The 21,930-nt window shown below is 42.9% G+C and overlaps 1 protein-coding gene across 3 annotated transcripts; it reads right to left on the reverse strand.

The window, feature by feature from the left end:
- Positions 1–840: 840 nt before the first annotated feature.
- LOC134500255 (lysosomal acid lipase/cholesteryl ester hydrolase-like) lies at positions 841–13,815 on the reverse strand. 3 transcript variants are annotated; one of them, XM_063307446.1, is made up of 11 exons: positions 13,670–13,767; positions 12,964–13,013; positions 12,384–12,496; positions 11,106–11,223; positions 10,795–10,993; positions 9,164–9,273; positions 8,517–8,653; positions 7,777–7,923; positions 5,950–6,021; positions 2,283–2,351; positions 841–1,177 (listed from the first exon to the last, which is right to left on the reverse strand). In XM_063307446.1, the coding sequence occupies exons 3-11, from the start codon at positions 12,483–12,485 to the stop codon at positions 944–946; spliced, it is 1,188 nt and encodes a 395-aa protein (XP_063163516.1). In that variant the 5' UTR covers positions 12,486–12,496; positions 12,964–13,013; positions 13,670–13,767; the 3' UTR covers positions 841–943. The 3 variants fall into 3 exon arrangements, with proteins under 3 accessions (XP_063163516.1, XP_063163514.1, XP_063163515.1); XM_063307444.1 differs by lacking the exon at positions 12,964–13,013 and having other exon boundaries at positions 13,670–13,815; XM_063307445.1 differs by lacking the exon at positions 13,670–13,767 and having other exon boundaries at positions 12,964–13,663.
- Positions 13,816–21,930: the final 8,115 nt, after the last annotated feature.

The following is a 21,930-nucleotide window of genomic DNA, read 5'->3' on the forward strand; positions in this document are numbered from 1 at the left end:
AGCATCCTATGTGACTAGAGGGGGTGCCATGGCATTTTGTAATTGTGCCTGTGTCCTATTCTTAGCACTGCAAATGTGCTCACTGACCCAAAAGGTTAGGGATCTCCTGGTTGCTAAGGGTGCTTAATGTAGCCATCCAACCAGGCCTTTCTGTATCTAATGATACATTTGCTCCACAATGCATTCTAAGGAAAAGCAATTCTGCATGCAAAAACAATTTGAAATATATTCCTACTTTTTCTGGCAAGAGCTTTTGTTAAAAAAATGCAGGCTTCGAGCTCTGTCTGATGGCCGGTACAGGAGTATCCCTTAACACCTTCACTTGTGTACCAGTGTCCTTTGCCCTTGAGCAGGAATCTTTCAATATAAATTTAGAGAACTATTCTCAAGCTTGATATTCTACATCATACTTCCTCTGATATGGCTGGAACATCTGGAAATCACTTTTTTGGAAATGTTGATATAGACCATCAGGTAGCCAGGCTGGTTCTAAGAATTGCAGTCTTACAGATCAGATACAATCAAGATAGGGAAGTCTGTTCTGACGGATCACATGCTTTCTTTTAACTTTTGGGTATTTGGGAAACATATTATTTGGAATCACTTCGTCATTATTTATGTATAATGCTGGCTATACTGTACTTTCTCCATTAGGGAGATAATTTCCATTGATCCATCCCAATCAGAGCTTGAAATAAAAGTAATTTAGGAGCACTTGTATAGATGAAATAAACTCGGAGTAATGTGTAAATAGAATAATGTAAGAATCCAAGCAAATAGGCTTGTAATGCGCGAAAAACCAGTTTATAGAGGTAGGAGTATGAATTCACTGGATGGTCATTCAGTTTGTATGTAATCTGAAAGTTTATTAAAAATGGGTCATGGAAAAACCAGTAGAAAACAAGTAATGAATGAACTTCTTGTCATCACTGATAAACATTTCTCAAGGATTCTCCTGTAATAACTTCAGGATTTCATAGTACACTTGAACAGGGGCATCAAGACCAAACACAGGGTCCAAATGGTTCCATTCAGTAATACATTTCTTATAAATAAGGTTTGGGATTTGGGGAATTAATTGGTTAACATCCTCAGGGCCAGAGACCCAGTCATTTCCACCACTCCAGATTGCTGTTGGTACAGTCATAGCAGATACATTGTATTCAGGAGGCGAATCCTGTTTTTAAGAAATGAAAAAGAAAATGAGAACCAGTCCTGACCCAGACAAAGATACCATTAGCCAAACTGTGTCCAACTTTGCAAGAACGGAAAGGGAAGAAAATGGGCTGAAGTCTTGAGTATTCATTGACTTGAGTTCTGTAGAACACTCAGTATGAATTAACATTCCTTCCGAACAACATCCTGTCACTCTAATGCATGATGCAATGCATCTAGCCGTACTCCTGAGCCTCGGAAGAAGTTTACTTTTCCTAGTTAACCTACATTCACACCCCATCCTTTTCCACCTGCCAGTTATCTGTTAGGTTAAAGGGAACATTTGGGAAAGGGAAAGTCCATATCTCAAGGCCTAGTACTTGAACTTCTGATACACACATGCATAAGGCAAATTTCAAGGGAGAATCACGCATGAACTACTTTCAGTCTTAAACGGTCTATTGCATCAGCTATTTATGCTCCTCAATTAAGGGGCCACTTTCATTGTGTTTATTCATTCACTTATTCATTTACGTGTTCATTTATTATTTTATAGTACTTATAACCTGTCCCAATCGCAACAGATAACATCAAACATAATGCATGAGTTACTGGGGTCGGGGCAATGGAGAAAACCCACTGAAATCTAACCTGTGGTCAGTTTCATTGGGCCAAAAAGTGTAAACCAATCAGTTCTTCCTCTCTTCCTCCCCAACTATCCATTTTTAGTTCACTTTAGGATCATTTGCACAGAGATTCAAGGAGGGAGGGAGGGAGAGACCTTGCTGAGATGAGGCATTGTAAAGCTGCCTCTCTGTTGCATAAATGGTTGAATTCCTGGACGGGAGCTCATGTGTGCCCAGGAGCCAAGAGCCAGGATAAGGCTGTTCTCAAACAGCCCACTAGAATTGACTGAGCTTCAGCACTGGGAATGGAACTCCTTTGGTGCAATTCTAGAGAGAGAATAATAAATGGGACTCAGCTTCAAAGAGAGGGGAGAGCATGAAATCACACAGGAGCTAGATGGTTACAGAAGCTGACCTAATATCCCGTGCCAGAGATGCGTCCAATATATACTATGATTTCTATACTATATTGAGTTAACCATCTCCTGGAAAATGCTTTACCTGATTATAATGAAGCATATTTCCAAGCCTCCCGTAGTCATAAGCTTGAAGTTTACCACTCTTGACGGCCTGCAAATATAAAGAAAGCTCAAATACATGTACTTATTTTTTTACTAGAAATGGAAGGAAGGAAAAAATATGGAAGTTGAGAGAAAAGATTAAGAGTTTTAATTTTTAATAGCGGAATGCATTTCCTCTCATATGCATAGCCCATACATTTTATGAATGACTTTTTTATTGTACTCTAGACTGTATAGAAAGTAAAGGCCATCTACCTGTATTCAGTCTGTGAAGGGGAGTCCTTAATCTCCATGTGAAGCTGGGTCCCCCCTATTTGTATTCAGTAATTCATTAAAATGTTTAAGGTTGATTTAAAAAAAGCTAAGATTCTCCCAAGGAACCAGAGATGTTCAGGACAAGTAATGGTTATCTTGTGTACATCATGATGATGTCATGCTCTCATTGGGCATGTCACATCATTTGCCTCTATGCTAGGCTGACCATATTTCCTTGAGACAAAAACGGGACATTGGGATGGCAAAACGGGGCAGGGCTGGGTGACGGGCTGGATCAGCAGGCAGGAACTCCTCCAGTTTTCTTAGGCTGGGAATCTTCGGATTCCTTCATTTGCGAGAGGCAAGGCTGGGCTGGAGAGTCTAGTGAACGGTTGCCCCGACAAGCTGTTCCTCCTCTGGCTGTGCTTTGATGTTCTTTTCTTCCCACCATTTCAAGGCAGGAGCCAATCGGCTCACCCTTTGATCACCGCCTATCAGCTGATCCTGTTTTTCTCTTTTTAGGTTTCCTGCCGGGTTGAGCTCTGCGGCTTTTTTCCTGCTGTTTCTGCTGAGCTCCCCCTCCTTCCACTCAAAGTCAGACTGCATTCTGACAGGTTCGTTGGAACTTTCAAATGTTTAAGTAAGGTTTTTAAGAAAATGGGACAAAATGGACATTTATATTAAAATGACGGGACAGTCTGGAAATATTAAAAAAACGGGACTGTCCCGTTCAAAACAGGGCATATGGTCAGCCTACTCTATGCATGGCGCAGGGCTGTACAGTGATATAATAACAATTTAAACCACTCAACAAATCATCACAGAAGGGTCTGAACACAGATACACACTTCTTCAGGAGCCAATAATGAATCCACAATCAATCCCATATCTCTATCTGTGCTTTAAAGATGCTTTAATCTCTGTTTTAAAGCACTGCGAAATTTGGCCTGCAATTTTGGCCCCTTAATAAACCAGCTTCCTGAGCCAACTATGCTTTGTAAGTGTTTGGACTATAATTTTCAAAACCCCCACTTTGCATCATGCTGCCTGGGAACTATAGGAGCTGTCAACCAACACAATTGGAAGGCACCGAATCTGGGAAGCCTCACTGAACTCAATAGGATTTCAGTAGGATGCCTTGGACAGCTTATTTGGATTGCTTATAAGTAGCTGCTCACCTTGCATACCAAAACACTTTGAAAAGCAGAATGAGAACATACGCTATGACGTTATAATGGTCTGTTACTCATCAAATTTCACAGGATGAACACAGGTTCTAAGATTACAGGTAGTCCTCATTTAGCAACCACAATTGGTACTGGCAATGCGATCATTAGGTGAAGCAGTCACTACATGAAACCTCAACTGTGCTTATGATCTTACTTCAGCTTTCCTTTGCTTTACAGACCAGTGAAGGTCGTAAATGCAAGGATCGGTTGTAAAGTTTCTTTTTCATCCCATCATAACTAAATGGCTGCTAAACAAGGCAGTCACTAAACAAGGACTACCTGTACTTTAAATCAGCAGCAGTGTCCATGGAGGGGGGCAGGATGCTGAAACAGGCAAGGTGGCAAACAAGGCACCTCTTTTTGTATGTACATCAACATAATGTAATAGTAATATATTTAATAATAATAATATCGCATTTATGTACAACATGGGCAGAACTTGTATCATCACACTGCATCTTCCATCCTGCCTCTTTTGACCATCCCCCTGCAGTTGCTGCTGATCATCATTATCTGTTAATATTTCTGTTGGCCTCTCAAGCAGATTCCCTGTGCTTTATTTTGCCATTAGCAAAAATCCAGTAAGTTACCATCATTAATCTATTTTATGGTTGAGAAACATAAGGGTGGGGATAGGGAGGCTGAAAGAAGATGTCTTTCCTAAAGCCATCTAGCAACTTCATGGCTGATACAAAATTTGACCAGGGACTGACTGACTGACTGACTGACTGACTGACTTATGTACAGGTAGTCCTTGACTTAGGACCATCTGTTTGAAGTTACAACGCCAAAAAAAGTGACTTATGACTGGTTCTTGCGCTTACAACCATCGTAGTGTCCTGCAGTCACATGATCAAAATTCAGGCAGTTGGCAACCAGCATGTATTTACAACAGTTGCAGCATTCCAGGATCACATGATCTCCATTTGCGACCATCCCAGCTGGCTTCTGACAAGCAGAGTAAATGGGGGAAGCCACGTTTGCTTAACAACCAGGTGATTCACTTAACAACTGTGGTGATTCATTTAATGGCCATGGGAAAAAGGTCATCAAATCAGGCATGACTCACTTAACAACTGCCTTACTTAGCTACAGAAGGTAGCTAAGTTGTGCTCATAAGCTGAGGACTACCTGTATTTATACAATTTAGAGGCTGCCTAACTCCAAATGACTCTGGGCAGTTTGCATTTTTAAAAAAACAAAGAGCAGTACAAAAAAATAAAAAACTCAATCATATGCATCCAGGAGCCAACACCCTGCCCCAAGGCCTGGGAGAACCACCAAGTGTTCAGTGAATTCCCTAATGTCATCAGGAGCCATAAAGGACTCTGGGGGGGACGCTCTTCCAGAGGGCAGGTGCTGTGATAGAGAAGGCACATTCCCCAGGTTCCAGTAGATGTTTAATGGAAGGCACCTAAAGCTCACCCACTCTGTCTTATGGACAGGCAGACTCTATCAGAGAGGGGCGGTTCTTCAAATACTCGGCCCTATGCCACGAAGGGCTGTTTAGGTAGTAACAGCACCTTGAATTGCCCCTGGAAGCCAACTGGGAACCACTGCAGCTCACAGAGCAATAGTGTCACATGGGCATATTCCAGTCTGCTCATCACTGCCTGTCCCACCATATTCTGGAGTAGCTGGAGCTTCCAGGTGGTTTTCAAGGGCAGCCCCATTTAGAGTGCATTGCAGTAATCCATTTGTGAGGTGACTAGATGTGAGTAACTGCTAAGGGCCTTCCAATTCAGCAACGGGCACACCTGGCAAACTAGATCCATCTGTGCAAAGGCCTTCTCTGAGCAAGAGCTGAAGTTCAAGACAACCCCCAGATTGTGCACCATTCATGAATGGGGAAGGGCTCTCTCATCCAAGACTAAAGACGGAAAGACCCCAGAAATGGGGGGGGGGGAAATATCCATAGCCATTCAGGATTGTCAGGATTGACCTGAGTCTGTTTCTCCCCATCTAGACCTGCACAGGTTCAGACACTGTGACAACCAAGACAGCATAATGTGGGCAGCTCCGGGTTGAGGTGTCAATTGGATACTATCAGCAAAGGAATAACCCTTTATAACTATCAAGAAAGGCCATTTATCCATCCTATAATTTCCTAAAGCATAACATATTATGCCTTATCAGGGTAGCAATTTACTTCAGGGCATCTACCTGTTTCCAGTGGATCATATTCTGCACAGATGTACCAGCTGGAAAATGTGATGCATACACATCAACTCGGCTCTGAAAAAAAGAAAAAGACATCTTGTACATTCTCTCTTGTGCAACCAAGCTAATTTTAGCTCCGTTTCTCTGTTGTACTAAGGAATCACGTGATTTCTTTCTTTGGTTTTATGATGCTGCATAAACATAACCATTATGGATTGCAAACCATGGCTTGTGGCAGAGAAGACCAAGAGTCTTTAAAGTATCTCTGCTCCAGAAAAGGAGGGACTGAAATTGCTTATCCATGGTTTGCACTATACAAGCCCAGATAATGTTTGTTTATTCAATAAGCCATTTATTTATTTACTTACTTATTTATCAAATTTTATCACCGTCCATCTCCCCCCAAAGGAGGGACTCTGGGAGGTTTACAATAGCAAAGCCATGATTGAATAAACCAATGTACTGTAAGCTAATATATGATTCCTTATCAATAGGCTGAAAGCCCACTCAAAAGCCTATAGAAATGAAAAAAAGGAGAAAAGTGACCAAAATAAGGAAACTCGATGGAAATTGAGTATCTCTATCATACCTCATATGGAAAAGGGTAGAAAGAGGTAATTTCTCCCTTCATCTCATTCATGCTCTTCCAATGAAAATCAAGATGCTCCGACACGTAAGCCGGTAAATAAAATAATGGAAGCCATTTAGGCCAACTCATTTCTCACGGAAGGAATCCAAATTAAAACATCCTCAACAAAAGTCTACCCCAGATTCTTTTGGAAACATCCAGTGAAGAAGAGCCAACCACCTTACTAGATGCTCCCCACACTGTGTAAATGGCATAATTATATGGCAAGTGCCAGTGGTGATGGCCGCTGGCTTAAATGTGGACTTAATAAATGTGGATGAAATAAATGTATGGAAGAGGATGGATGTTTTGATGAATAGCGTTCATGATATTATTACAAACCCTCTGGATTCAAAGGTAGTATGTCACTGAATACTTATTAGTGGGAAAGAAGAAGGAAAGACAAGAGTTGCCTTTGAGTCCTGGATGTTGGCTTCCCTGAGGATGTTTGGCCATTTTCAGAAACAATGGTTTGCTTTGGTGGGATATTCTTCTGTAGCTTCTGTACCACTGTGAGAAGATGTCATAGTCCCTAACATGTCTACAGGCATCTCCCTTGGTGCCCACCATGCTGCCAGAACCACCATTTTTAAAAAAAGAATATGATTTAATTTGGGGGTGGATGGATGGATGGATGGATGGTATGCTGGAATGTAAAGCACCCACCTCTAGCATAATTTTTATTGACAACAACACATCTGGAGGAATCCATTAACATTCTTTGAAAAAGAAAATGGCAGATTGCTGCATTTTGTTTGGAGACATACCAGTAGGCCCAGAGAAAAACACAGCAAAGTCAGTTGGGTGGTAAAGAGTCACCCAGGGAGCTGGAGGGAGTGACAAAAAGAAAGCTCCTCAATTTGTCTCCAGGTTAATTGGTGTCTTGGGGTTATCCATGTATGCTGTGGCAGCCATTCTGTGAATGCACCAACAAGCGTTGCTAATATTCCAAATGGGCCCCCAGCTCAAAGCATGCTTGCCCTTGATCTGTAGAAAGAAGGCTACTTAGTAGTGTCTCCTTTATGTTAGTTAAGTAATCTAAGAAGAGTGTATCTTCGGAACAAATAAAACTCCACGCCCTAATCCACTGTTTTTCAAACTTGGCAACTTTAAGATGTGTGGACTTCAACTCCCAGAATTCCCTAGCCAGCATAAATTCTGGAAGTTGAAGTGGAACATCATACAGAAAAAATGGTACTCACCATATTCAGGTTCTTCTCATTAAATCCACAGAACACAAATAAGAGGTTGCCACAAACAGATGCCAATGAATCCTGACTGCACAATTCACCAGCAACCAAAGAACCAAAATACGTCTGGGGCAAAAAGTCTCTTTTTCCAAATAAGAGCTGCAAAATTTCAGAGAGGTGTGTATTAAATACACAGGATCACTCCCCGCAGCAACCACCCCCCACCCCCAGTTCTGTAGATATAGCCTTAAGGAACCCAATGCAACATATGCAGGAAAGACCTCCTGTTTCAGTATTACATTGGCTCAGAATGAGTATATACAGTATGTGTATGTACGTATGTATGTATCATCAGTGCATCAGTGCCCTAGTCAGGAAATGAAACGTCTGCAAGCAAACAACCAAGCTCGGAGAGCACCAAGGACTCCACATTAAGCCCTTCTGTTTGGCTCACAGGGCCCTCATTAGTTGGTTAAGATATGGCTTGTCCCTGCATGCAGTATTCATGGATGCTCTGAATGAGTCTAAGTGTGTGTGTGTGTGTGTGTGTGTGTGCATGCATTTGTGTGTTTGTGTGTGTTTGTGTGTGTGTGACAGAGAGAGAGAGATTCCAGTGCTCAACGAGAAGGAAATGTCCTGTGATCTCAGACTGCAGCAGGACCTAAGTTGGCTCCTGCCATAATGACCAGATTCTGAATCCTACAATTTAATATAATGAGTGCTCACAGGCTGATGGCACCCCATTCACATACCTCAATTTCTGTTTCAGAAAGAGCTGCAAGTTTGGCTAAAGGCGTTCTGGCATGTTTAACCGTAGCAACTGGAGCTAAAGCAAAATACAGTTTGATTTTGGAGGCCAGTTGTGCATTGGATGAAAAAGCTATAAAAGCTGAGGAGGGGGAAAAGAAGAGACAAACAGAGTTTTAACATCCAAGAAACTTCTGCTTAGTGAAATAAAATTTATTTCTGATACACTTAACACCCCGCTAAAAGCACAGAGGAGGAACAAGATGGACCCTAACTTATTCCTCAGTGATGTTGCTACCTCACTCTGCCCCCTGTAAACCTTGGCTGCCCAAAAGAAAGAGAGGCAGGTGTGGCCTCCGGCCAATAGAAAACGTGTCTATTCGTGTTCTTCAACGCCATGTGTTGTCCACGCCATGAGGGCTTGAAAATGCAAGCCTTTGATAACAATTGCAAGTTGTGGCTTGCTTGACTGGGAGCAACTGCCGCTAAAACAAACTATATGCACTTCCAAGCAAATATATTCAGAGCAGGCATATTTATATGAAAGTTTACTTGAGTTCAGTGGGACTTACTTTCTGGTAAATATACCTAAGATTGCAGCCCTAGACAAGAACAGCCCCTTAGCACAAGGTCGGGCAGCTTCTGAACTTACCAGTGGTGGTTCCTTCTGAATAGCCAATATAATAAAGTTGTTGCTGACCAGTTTCCTGCAGAACAAAGTCTATACATGCTGGAAGGTCAAATTCAGCCATTTGATCGTAACTGGAAACAAGAACGAATGTCCTCATTAAACTTCATGCATGGAGAGGATCTTCAGCCTTTCCAATTCTGAGAGTGTGTTAGGGCAGATTCACAAAAGGAGTCCCATGGAGGATGTGGCCATCAAGCCATGCCTCCTAACCAGCCCCAAACTGCCCCGATCTCTAATAAAGTAAAGGACAGGGGTTCAAGATGGAGAACTAAAGGCATACCTTTCCAACTTGCCAATGGTTAACTGTTAGGGCTGGTTTAGACAAGGTGAGACCAAAAGCCTGGGAAGCTATAGGGGCTGTATTTGGCAAGTGCTAACAGAGAATAACAGCTGAATGCCACCAAGGTGCCTAACAAACCCTGATGGGGCGGAGAATGCATGCAGGAACAAAGTATATCTTAATCAATTAATAAGGGCCCTGTGAGCCAAACAGAAGGTCTTAATGGGGAGTCCTTGGTGCTCTCTGAGCTTGGTTGTTTGCTTGCAGATGTTTCATTACCTGACTGGGGCACTGATGCACTGAAGCACCGAGCACTGATGATGTTACCTGGTTGGGTAATGAAATGTCTGCAAGCAAACAACCAAGCTCAGAGAGCACCAAGGACTCCACAGTTCAACCCTGAGCTACAGATATTCTCTTCTCTTGGAAGAAGGGCTTAATTTATGGAGAAGATCAATGAAATTATAATAAAACTGTCACAAGTTTTTTAAAATATGAAATTTTGGGAGATCCCTTCAGATTGCTTGGCTCGTGCCTAAATGCAGCTGTGCTGGCTTTGCTGAAACCTGTCTGATGGGGTATATGTCTACATGGGAAGGGGGGTAGGGCTCACTGAACTAGGAGAACGAGAATTTGCTCTTCATTGTTGTTAACTCCTAATGGCTGGAGTGTGTTTGGAAGTGGTAGAGTTCTTGCACTTCTTCAGTTATGAGACAGCTAAGGATTTGGGTGTGAATGTCATGTTTTCATTCTGTAATATGTAAGCCAACCAAAAATCTATAATGGGGATGGCAAAAAAATGAAAAATAGATATGTAATAAAAATAAACTCTCCATCTCCCTGGGAATAAGATAGTAAAACAGGCCTCTTTACTATGGGAATGAAAACCTTTGAGAAACTGCAAAGGAGATTTCACTACAGCATTAATTAAATTTTCCCTAAGACGGCTATTTTTGCTCCAAAAATCAGAATCTGCTCTATGCTCTCTTTTCTGTTGAGGTACAATCAAGCAAACAGGCCAGCCCTTATCAATGTGTAGACTGGATCTCATGCAGGAATGTACTGTTCTTGTCCAGGATAGGAAAGAAGGAAAAGATGAATGTAATGAGCTGCAAAGACAATAAGAAGTGCTTTGAGGACGCTGAAAAAAATCCCAGGAGTACCTAGGATTGTGCTCCCAGGACTATCAGAGAGGAAGGCAGCCCAACTGATAATAACATCGAAGACTACAAAAACTTTCGAGCATGAATCATCTCCAGCATTTGGAGACTTCTGAGGTTCACATTGCTCTGCAGAGGCAAAATCAGGCTACCTGAATTCCCAAAACTTCCAGAACAAGGGAGAAAGAGAAGTATGATTCCTGGACCAGGTGTTCCCTCGGCTATTTCCCAGCCAGACATCATATCCAGCATCTGCTAGCATGAAAGCCAGACTGTTATGAGGAAGATTTTGGTACCAGATGGAAGCATCCACCAGCAAGCCATGCTGTAGAAACACTACGGGCTTTGGACCTGAAAAAAGCCATCAAAAAGGCATTCAGTCATCTGATGCTTCAGACAATCTTTGCAAGTGCAACATTCATCTGGCTACTGTAAAATGACCCAATTTAGTAAGAATGCACACTTGTGGTAGAATTGTTTTCTCTGCCATGTGAAATTCTGAATATGTTGAGAATATAGTTATCTTCTGTATCCACGTAGTATTCCTTAAAAGGATATCCCCAATGCTGGATGAGCTGTTTCTAGAGAGAGCAAAGAAGACAGAGACAAACACACACAGAGACAACAAGATCAGTTTAGCGTACCTGTAGTTATAGGCCATTATATCAGATTAACATCAAGGATGGATGGATGGATGGATGGATGGATGGATGGATGGATGGCTGGCACACAGTGAGAAATCAGTTTCTTAAAACAACCTTTTTTTTAAAAAAAAGCATCTTATATTCATCGAGGTTCTGTGGGAGTGGGGGGCAAGAGGGGACAACTGGTATAGACAGCATTGTACCATTGCAATGCAAGGTGAGCCCCTATTGTGTGTGTGTCATGATGCTGCATGCAGGTATGAAAGGGATGGAACTTGCACTGCAATGAGAGGATGCTGCATTCATTATTTTAATGAAAGCTTTCAATCCTCTGGCACCTCTGTATTCATTAGAATTTAGCCAGCGGAAGCTCAATAATTAAGCAAATTGTCCTTTTCCTGATTAATATGAAGTAATGAGGCAGATCTCCAAAGACTGTATCTTAGTGCCAGAAAGATATCTCTTAACCCTCAATGCTCTTGGCGTATCTTGAGCAGGAAGGTCTGAAATAATTCATTGCCAGATACCAGTATATTACCTTCCATGCCAAAGAGTTTGTGATGAAACTCCTGTCTACTTCTGGTTCATACCAACACATCAAGTCTCTAGATTTCCTAAGCGATTCCTGGAGGCCTGTGCTAGAACAGGTATTCCGCAGTCTATTTGCCAATATAGTGACTGGAAGTTTTATATTGCAATGCCATGGGCAAGGAGAGCAAGGAGAGATCTAATGACATCCCTTACACAGAATGGTTATGCACAGATTGGTTCAACTCCGCAATTGAATCAGGCGGCCATGTCTTCATTCATTGCTCCCTTCCCCTTCCCCCTCCGCCCCCCAATTGTGCTTAGCATGAAGACCTCATACCCCATTTTTTGACGTATTGTGCAGGTTGGTCCACACAGCCAACCAGGTTCAGTTCTGACAAGATTGTCAGTATCTGAAGGCCTTCCAGCGTAGCTAATTCTTTATGAGGCTTTGGAAGGCCTTGAGAGTTGAAGCCATCTTTGCTTCAGCAGGCAAATTCTTCCAATGGAAGGAAAGGAGCCATGGGCTGTTCTGAGAAATTCCTTGAAGATGTTTCGAGATTACTTACTGAATTCAGTTTGGCTTCAGGATCCATGGTTCGATTCAAACTGTTTCCTTCAACTAATACAGACCAGTAAAGCAAGCACAGTGAGATTGGAAGCAGCCACATATTTGGTTTGCCTGTAATGATGGTCTCTAATTAGAACATTTATTTATTTGTTTGTTTATTCAATTTATAAGCCACCCATCTTAAATGCATGACTCTGGGCAGTTAACAATGATTAAAAAGAAAACAAAAACATAATAAATCAATAAGTAACATATATGGCAGCTGAGATAGAAAACCAACCAACACATCAATTAACATAACCAGGGTATAGGCTTAATCACACACCTACACCCAGGCTGAGTAGCAAAACCAGATCTTATGGGTTGGGCCAGTCTAATCTGCAGAAGAGTGATGTTCCAGGAGGCCACAACAGAAAAGGCTCATTCCCAGCTCTCACCAAATGGCACTCCCTAATAGATGGGACCCAAAGCATACCTCTCCTGTCAGACCTAACAGGATGAGTAAATACAACCAGCAAGAAACGTCCCACAAGTAGCCCAGCCCCAAGCCATGAAGGGCTTTATAGGTAATTACTAGCACCTTGAATTGAATCCAGAAGCTAGTTCACTGGATCTTCTCTTGCTTCATCTAAATGAGCACCAAAGTCAACAGGTTGAAATAATTCCATTAAAACTTCAATATAAACTTTATCATCTGGGATATAAAACAGCATTTAGGAGAAAAGCAGCAATTATTCTGAGATCTAAGAAAGCATTTGCGATGGCGAACCAAAATGGTGCACAGGGGTTACAATTTGGTCCCCTTGTGAATATATTTTTTAAAAAATCATTATAATTCTCATAAAGGTTTGCTTGGAATGCATGGTGACCACTGAACCACCCATTTTTCTCCTCACGTTTTCTACATTATTATCAAAATGTAGACTGTACCCAGCAGCATTCTGTTTTTCATTAATTAACTATACCATTCACACAGAAGTGAATTGCAGGAATTTAAATCAGCAGTCACAGTAATTCTGATTCATAAGCTTACAATTTAATTTAATTTAATTTAATTTAATTTATTTAAAAAGTACCCATTCAATTGCTTTTTAAAATAGATATTTATGTGTAATTTGAGCCTCTGTCCAATTCAGTAATTGGTGTATAGACAGAGAAAATCCATGAAAATCTATCTGCAGATATAGCCATTTTTTTCTATACATCATTCATCAAAGAGATATGCCATGTAATATACATTTATGTTGCATTTATACTCATCCTGGACAGCTCAATGGAACTTACCAGAGGATATCAGTTCTTTGGAGAGTCCAACCTGCCACATTCAGAACGGTGAGCTAAGTGAATAGAAGCAGAGCAGAAAGAATATAGATTATGTTGGAATAAGGTGGAGCTACAGTTCTTTCACAATGGAAAGTTTGGGACAAAATGACCCTCCTTGTTAATGAACTCTACCTTATATTTAAACTGTATGGGTGGTACAGGATGGGAAGAAGAATGTAAAAAAAGTCACATTTATGACAGTGCATTATTTTACTACTATAAATTAAAAGGCAGATGAGAGATTTATAGTCTTGTTGTAGTACAAATTTTCATCAAAACAGGTTCTGTTCAGTTCTTATTTCCACATCCAGAAATGTTAATGAGATGTTTAAATAAGATTATTTTAGACAGATATGCTTGGCATTTTGAAATAATGTGCTTCGTGCAAATGTCAGGTCATAGGTCAAAGATGCTGTTTGCTTTTCTAAGGTTTTTGGAGGGCAGTGCTTTAGAAACTATAACATTTTCACTCAGCCCATTTAGAAAACAATAATGAAATAACAAAATGCCGCCCAAGTCAACATGCTTTGCTCTATTTTGAAAGATTCATATTGGGGGGTGGGGGGATCGATGTTTTTTTTTATATTGTGGATTTTAATTTTGTATGCCACTCGGAGTGACTGTATGTGAGTTGGGCAGCCATATAAATAAAATAGATCATTTTTTTAAAAAAATGGAGAAACTAGTAAATTTAAAGTGACAGTTTCTAAATCACCTCCTATTAAGCTTGCAGTCTGAGGGGGCAAAAGATCTTCCTATGAGCTTGTCCTTCTAGCTAGTGAACTACTGGTCAAATATACAGAAAAGAAGTGACAGAGATAGTCATCTGCTGGTGCAGGCCTATGTATCAGCATGGCGTCTACTGCTGAGCTGGGTCCCTCAGTCTGCTCTATTAGACTTATATCAAGGATGGAAATCAGATGGTTCTGAAAGTACAATTCCTATTAGCTCCAGCCAGCAGTGTCCATGGGGGTGTCCAAACTGCAAGATGGCAGACAGAGCATTGTGGTGCATCAGTGTTCAAAAGGGCAGGGTTGCCATCACACTGCTTCATTTCTCATCTTGTAGGTTCTCAACCCTTACCACCCCCACCACCGGCTCCAGCAAGCATAGTAAAAATGAACAATATTGGAAGCTGCCCCTGGGCAATATTTGTTTGTAAAACAGTTCCTGTTGGCACCAGTTCAGATTCAAAATGTCCTGTTTTAGGTACACAATGGTCAGTTTACAGCACAAAATGGGCTGTTGTGATCATTCAGAGTGTGTTGGATACGAGGCAGCTGTTTCAAGGTGGAAGCACTCTACTTTGGGTTCAAAATATTTCCAAAAGGATTGAAATGGCCCACTTTGATCTCAAAACAGCTGCTTAACACTTAGAGCCAGTGTCTCAGACAGTGTTTATTTTTTAATTTTATTTAATTTTATTTATTTCAAATGTTTATTAAAACGTTGGTCCTATTAAGTCTCTTTATTAAAACACTGGCCCTATTAAGAACTAAATCTAGAACTAAAACCCTAACCCTAACCCTAGAACCAAAACCAGAACCAGGACCCTAGAACTAGAACTTGAACTAGAACTAGAACTAACACCCTAACCATAGAACCAGAACCAGAACTAAAACCAGAACCAGAAGTAGAACCATAACAAGAACTAAAACTAGAAGTAACCCTAAAGAACTAGAACTAGAACCAGAGCCAAAACTAAAACCAAAAGCCTAGAACTAGAACTAGAACTAGAACCCTAGAACTAGAACTAGAAACTAAACTAGTTCTAGTTCTAAACTAGAGTATAGAGAATTAGCGTATAGAAAATTAGTTCTCCAGAACCAGAACCAAAACTAAAACTAGAACCCTAGAACTAGAACTCTAGAACCCCCTAGAACCCTAGAACTAGAACCTTAGAACTAGAGCCCTAGAGCTAGAACCCTCAAACTAGAACTAGAGCTCAAACCCTAGAACACCTTAGAACTGGAACCCTAGAACTAGAGCTGGAACCCTAGAGCTAGAACCCTAGAACTACAAACGAAAGTAAAACTAAAACTCTAACCCTAACCCTAGAACCAGAACCAGAACCAGAACCAGAACTAGAACTAGGACCAGAACCAGAACTAAAACTTGAAGCCGAACTAAAACAAACAACAAAATTGACCTGGCGCCACTGCTAAACTTTCCAATACAGCCCACAACACACCAATCTCACCCTAATCCAGCGCTTAAGGGGAAACCCAGGCGTTAAATGCTTTTTGAAGAATTAAAGTATTTCTAATTCAAAGCAGGGGGGCATCGGGGGGGGCCTGATTTACTAAAGTGTTATTTATTATTTGATTAATATTCTATGCATATATGTTGATCAAAATAAAACATTCATGAAGGGAAAAAAAAGCAAAGGAAAAAAAGAAAGCAATACAAAAGATATATAGGTACACTGTGTACATATAGATAGATAGATATGCACATTTTTATGCACATGCACGTTTTTATACAATAATTTCAATAAAGAATGACCTCATTTCACTGCAGTCACCCTTGCATAATCTACGTCTCTGAGCATTTCTTACAAAAGCCATGCGTAACTTCAGGTCTTTAATCCACTCATAATTGGGGCCATAAATGTATCTTTCCAACACTGAAGCCATTCAGATCTGAAAGGTTTTGCACTCCCCCCCCCATCAGCAACAGGGGGGGACCACAGTTGCTGACCAAGCATTTAGAAACTTTCTTAAAGCCACGTTTCCCCCAGACCAGGCAGCCGTCGCTGCTGCTGAACTCAGGTGGGACAGTAAAACCGTGCGACGACAGCCAGACGTCCCTTTCTAAAATAGCCAGTGTAGAGTAGTGAGGTCCAGGTCCAGGTCTGGCCCTCTGCTACAGAAGCTCACTCGGTGACTTTGGGCCAGCCACTCCCTCATCTCAACCTATACCTCACTGTTGTTGTGGAAAAAACCTGAAGGCTGGCGTGCTTCTGTCTGTTGCTTTCGGCTCCTGCAGGAAAGACAGGATATAAATCTAACAAATAAGTAAATAAAACATCTCACAAGTGTTTGGAATCTGTGGTCAGTTCTAACTGAGTAAAATAAATGCCTTAGTTTAGCAAACTTCTGCATAAAAGCTGAGAGAGAAAAGAAGGCGAAAAAGAAGAATAGACAATGTTTTGGCTGGGGGAGGACACCAGCTCACAGAAGCCACCACACCGGGCACTTTCAGATCATGGGAAAGTTTTCTTTTTTATATATAAAATAATTTTATTTGAGATTACAGTTGTACAAATAAAAACTAATAGAAACTATCACAAATTAAGAAAAAAAGAATATAACATGCAAAGGAAAAGAAAAAGAAGAATTTTTTTTATAAGTATAGCAGGGAAAATAAAAAAGATAAAAAAGATAAAAACAAAGAGGAAGGAAAAGGAAGAAAAAGAAGTTACTTTTCCCCCTCATCACAGCAAGTATTTTTTAAAAAAATTAACAACTCATCACCTTCTCTTAAAAAACAACACAGGATCTCTTCATCCCATATCTCATCTCCTTATTTATAAACAAGTCTTAAAAACTTCATCTTAACCAGCAAAAATCCATTAAGGGACACCAGAAATAGCAATGTACAGTATCTATTTTAAATTTAATCCCAATACCCACTTTATAACCCTTTCTTTTCCTTCTGTATCTCATCCTTTATCTATAAAAAAGATCCCCAAACCTCACATAGTCAAGCAAAATCCATTAAAGAATACCAGGGGGGGAAAAACATTAACTATTTTAACTTTGGTCTATTTGAGTTTATTCTGAGTTAAAACACAAAACAAACTTTATCTTATATTTACACTGTATGGGTGGGATAGAATGGGAAGAAGAATGTAAAAAAAGTCAAATTTGTGACAGTGTATTATTTTACTGCTACAAGTAACAAGCCAGATGACAGATTTACAGCCCTGTTGTGGTACAAATCTTAATCAAAGCAGGTTCTGTTCACTTGCTATTTCCTCATGCAGAAATCTTTAAGGATTTTTTTTAGGCAGATGTGCTTGACACTCTCAAATAATGTGCTTGATGCAAAGGTCAGGTCATTTGTCAAAGCTGCTGTTTGCTTTTCTTAAAAACTGTTAAATGTTATTGTTTCAGATAGCATTGCTTTCGAAACAGTAACATTTTCACTCAGCCCATTTAGAAAAATTAATAAAAAACAAAATGCCACCCAAGTCACTGTGCTTTAAAAGATTCATATCAGTTTCTATATGATTGCATAGTAGATCCATACTGTAGGCTTGCCCATAATCCAAAGAGTAGGATTGAAAGGCGAAGAGGTTTAAGTGTCTGTGGTCTACAGGAATTCCATTTTCCTAACCAAAAGCCCAAAGGTCCCATTTGTCCTGGTCCTGAAGAGGCACCACCAATTCCTTGTCATCAGAGAACTCTTGAGATGCAGCCCAACATGCAGTCCAACTAAGGAACAGTGATTCAAGTGTTCCATCTTAAATACTAACCTGAAATTCCAAAATTTTGTTTCGTTAACTGTAAGGTGCTGGTGTCTTCTTGACCAGAAGTTTCCCCTGCTATTTCCAATCCACACATCATACCCAGCATCTGCTAGTATGAAGCCCAGGCTCTGGTGGGGTAAATCTGATACCCAGACACTACCTTCCATAGCTAGTCCATGCATTAATAGTATAGCAGACTTTGTGCAGGGAAAAGAAAAACACTCATTAAGTCAGACTGTTAATAAATACAGTGCATTGGATCAGAACTTGCATCAAAGTGTGGTGGGTGGGAAGTGAGGTTTTGGTACTGCTCTTTCTGCATGGCACACATGATGGGGGTTGGTGTCAATAAAGGAAGCTGGCACTACGCCACTGCCCTGTCTACTTTCCAAGGACTACGCAGACCCCAAATGTTTGTTTCTGTTTTTCTTTTTGTTTTACCTCCTGCAATTCGTTCACACTGAGGTAATAGCTGTCTTCTGCTATTAGCCGTCTTCTGCTATTCTTCTCGTCCCGAGTACAAGCTCCACATCCTGTCAGTTATAGATGGATCTGAAAATAACAATTATAGCCATTAAATGACATTGAGTGGGTTAAGAAAGTATTGTCATACTTCCTTCTTTCTTTGACAAAATGTTTATAACTTGGTTTGCTAATGTCATGTGAATCATTTAAAGTTTTAAACCTACATCCATTCATTTGGGAGTACTGTCTTTAATTTTGTGTCAGTCCCACCAGGAAATCAGCTCCCCAGGAAAGCTGAAACTATTTTTATTGAGAATGGCTCTAAGAACAGAATTTTGCAAGTCTGATTGTGCTAGACCTCCTTCTCTGTCTTATAGTAGAGTGAATTAGGGAGGTATCTGTCTCAGCCACTTCCAGATGTTATGTGGACATCATGGACTTTAAAAATGCTTTAGCCCTTTTTTCCTAGACCACAGCTTCTGTATATCTCCATCGAGATCATCTTCCTTACTTTCCACAGTTTGAATACACACGTATAGGATTACACTATGACACAGCTATACGGACTACTGATTCTAAGAGCTCAACTTACGATATTCATGAATGATTCAGGATTCATAAATGTTTTGCTGTTCAACTCTTCTGAACTCACAATTCCTTGTGTAGCTGTCACAGCAATCAACTTCCATGTCATGCGCTGCCTACCTCTGAATAACGTTCAGACACTGGGTTGCAAAGCAGGCTCTGGTTTATTTCAGGATAGGTACAACGTTGTTAGAAAAAGCTGAGAGTGACAGGAGCGCGCCGGTGCGGGGTTTAAATACCCCGCGCCGGTCAGCGCCCCCTCGCTCTCGGTCACGTCACCCCCCTTTGTCCCATGCGTTGCCCTGCCATTGGTTGAGGGTTTCTAGGATCGCCCATCCTCAGGTTTTCATTCTTCTGCTGATTGCTTTCAGCTGGGCGATCCCCGTGGTATTGCTGCTGATGGCTTGGGTGGCTCCGTGATCCGTTTATCTATTGTTTGTTAGCCGTTAGTCGTTGTGGGTTGATGGCTACTTAACTTGTACCCCTTCACCTATTTCCTTGTCATTGTCATGAGTGCCATTGCGCTGATTACTTTAGCTCAACGGCACTCATGACATACTGCCCCCTTTCCGAATAGTGTTCTCCCCCGGGTTTCTGGGTTTCCCCCATGGAGCTGTCAAAACGCCATTTTTTTTTTTTTTTTTTTTTCAAAGTTCCCGCCGGAGTAGTTGTCGCCCCTCCCTTTGCTCCTCCCTCTACCACGTGCCTTCCCAGGGTGTGTCCATGGTGCGCATGCTCGGGTTCTGACCTGGCGTGCGCATGCTCCAACCACACCCTGTTTGTTTGGCTCAGTTCGGCGAGGCGAGAGGCGTGGCTGGTCGGGTGCTGCTCAGCTCCAGGTAGGGCCCTTTTTTGCTTATTTGGAGTGCGTCGCCTTTGTTGTGTCTCCTGGGCGTTGCCCCCAGGTTGCCCTGTTGACTTGCTTGCCACTCCCCCGCGGCCAGGGGGCGGGGGGAGGGTGCTGGCGATCGTTTGTCACCACCCCGTGGGCCCGGGGCGGGGGGAGTGAGTCCCGGGGGGGGGAAGGTCCACCCAAGTCGCGGGCTTGGGGGGGGCCCCTTCCCTTGGGGCACGGGAGGCGGGGGGAGGCCTGCGGGGGGGGGGGTTGGTTTTGCTGACCTTGATTGCGGTTTGTCGGGGTATGCCCGGTGGAATGCTCTGGTCAGGTCAGGCGCTTTAACGTTGTGCGCCGCCACCCATTCCGGGTGGGGGAAGTGTTTCCACCTGACCAGATAGTGTAGGGTTCCTCGTTGCTTGCGTGAGTCGAGGATGTCCCTTATCTCGAAGTGGTGTTGCCCGTCGATCATAAGCGGTGCGGGCTGAGGCGTGCTTGGGTGCCATCGGGAGGTGGTTGCCGGTTTTAGGAGGCTGGTGTGGAACACCGGGTGGAGCCTCCGGAGGTTGTGTGGCAGGTCCAGGCGTATTGCTACCGGGTTCACTATTTGCGTGACTCGGAACGGCCCGATGTACTTAGGCCCCAGTTTTTTCGAGGGTTGGGTTGACTTTAGGAACTTGGTGGAGAGATAGGCCATGTCCCCCGCCTGGAACGTCGGTTGTTGGCGCCGGTGCTTGTCGGCCTGCTCTTTGTAAGCAGCCTGTGCCTCCTTCAGCGCCGCCGTGATTACTGGCCATGCTTCCGCGATCTTCCGTCCCCAGTCGCTGGCGTCCACCTGGGGTTCCGGGGGTTGAGGTAGCTCCGGTATGGGGACGAAGTCGCGCCCCGAGACCACTTCGAACGGGGTTTTTCCCGTGCTCGTGTGGACGGCGTTGTTGTATGCGACTTCGGCGAACGGGAGCAGTTCAGCCCAGTCGTCCTGGTGGTAGTTCGTATAGGATCGTATAAATTGCTCTAAGGTGGCATTAAGAACCTCAGTGGCTCCGTCCGTCTGCGGATGCCAAGCCGTAGACAGGGCCTGTTGGGTCCCCGTCAGCTTCAAGAAGGCCCGCCAGAATTTGGAGGTGAACTGTGTGCCCCTGTCGGTCACCACACGTGCGGGACATCCGTGTAGCCTGTACACGTGGATGAGGAAGAGTTTGGCTAGTTGTTGTGAGGATGGGACTGACGTGCAGGGGATGAAGTGGGCCTGCTTTGAGAAGTAGTCCTTCACCACCCAAATGGCCGTTTTCTTCTGGCTGGGTGGGAGGTCCACTATAAAATCCATAGAGATTTCCTCCCATGGGCGGGAGGGTTCTGCCACCCGTTGCAATAGCCCCGCGGGTTTGCCTGGTGCCCGTTTGGCCCGAGCGCACGTTGGGCAGGACGCCACGTAGGTTTTTACGTCTCGCCTGAGCGCGGGCCACCAGAATTGCCGCCGTGTTAGGTGTAGGGTCTTGAGGAACCCAAAGTGTCCCGCTTGCTTGGCGTCGTGTGACCTATGCAAGATCGCCTGGCGTTGCGAGTCCGGGACGTAGATTCTGCCTTCCCCCCATGCTAGGTCTTGCGCCATCGTTACCTTGTTGGGGTTTGCCAGGAACCAGGGGTCGGTTTTGAGGGCGGCGGCGAGGTCCGTGCGCATTCCCCCTGGTAGTTGCGGTTGCCTTCTTTCCGTCGCCGGTTGTCCCGCCGTCGGCTGCGCCGTAGCGTCGAGCTGCCTCCGTGCGCCGCTTCGGGTGGTCACGGCCATCCCCAGTTGCGAGGCGGATAGGACCGTCCCAATGGTGTCTGGGGCGGGCTCTTCGTCTTGGGGCAGCCGGGAGA

The sequence above is a fragment of the Candoia aspera genome, chromosome 6 (assembly GCF_035149785.1).
Source record: "Candoia aspera isolate rCanAsp1 chromosome 6, rCanAsp1.hap2, whole genome shotgun sequence".
Taxonomy (NCBI): domain Eukaryota; kingdom Metazoa; phylum Chordata; class Lepidosauria; order Squamata; family Boidae; genus Candoia; species Candoia aspera.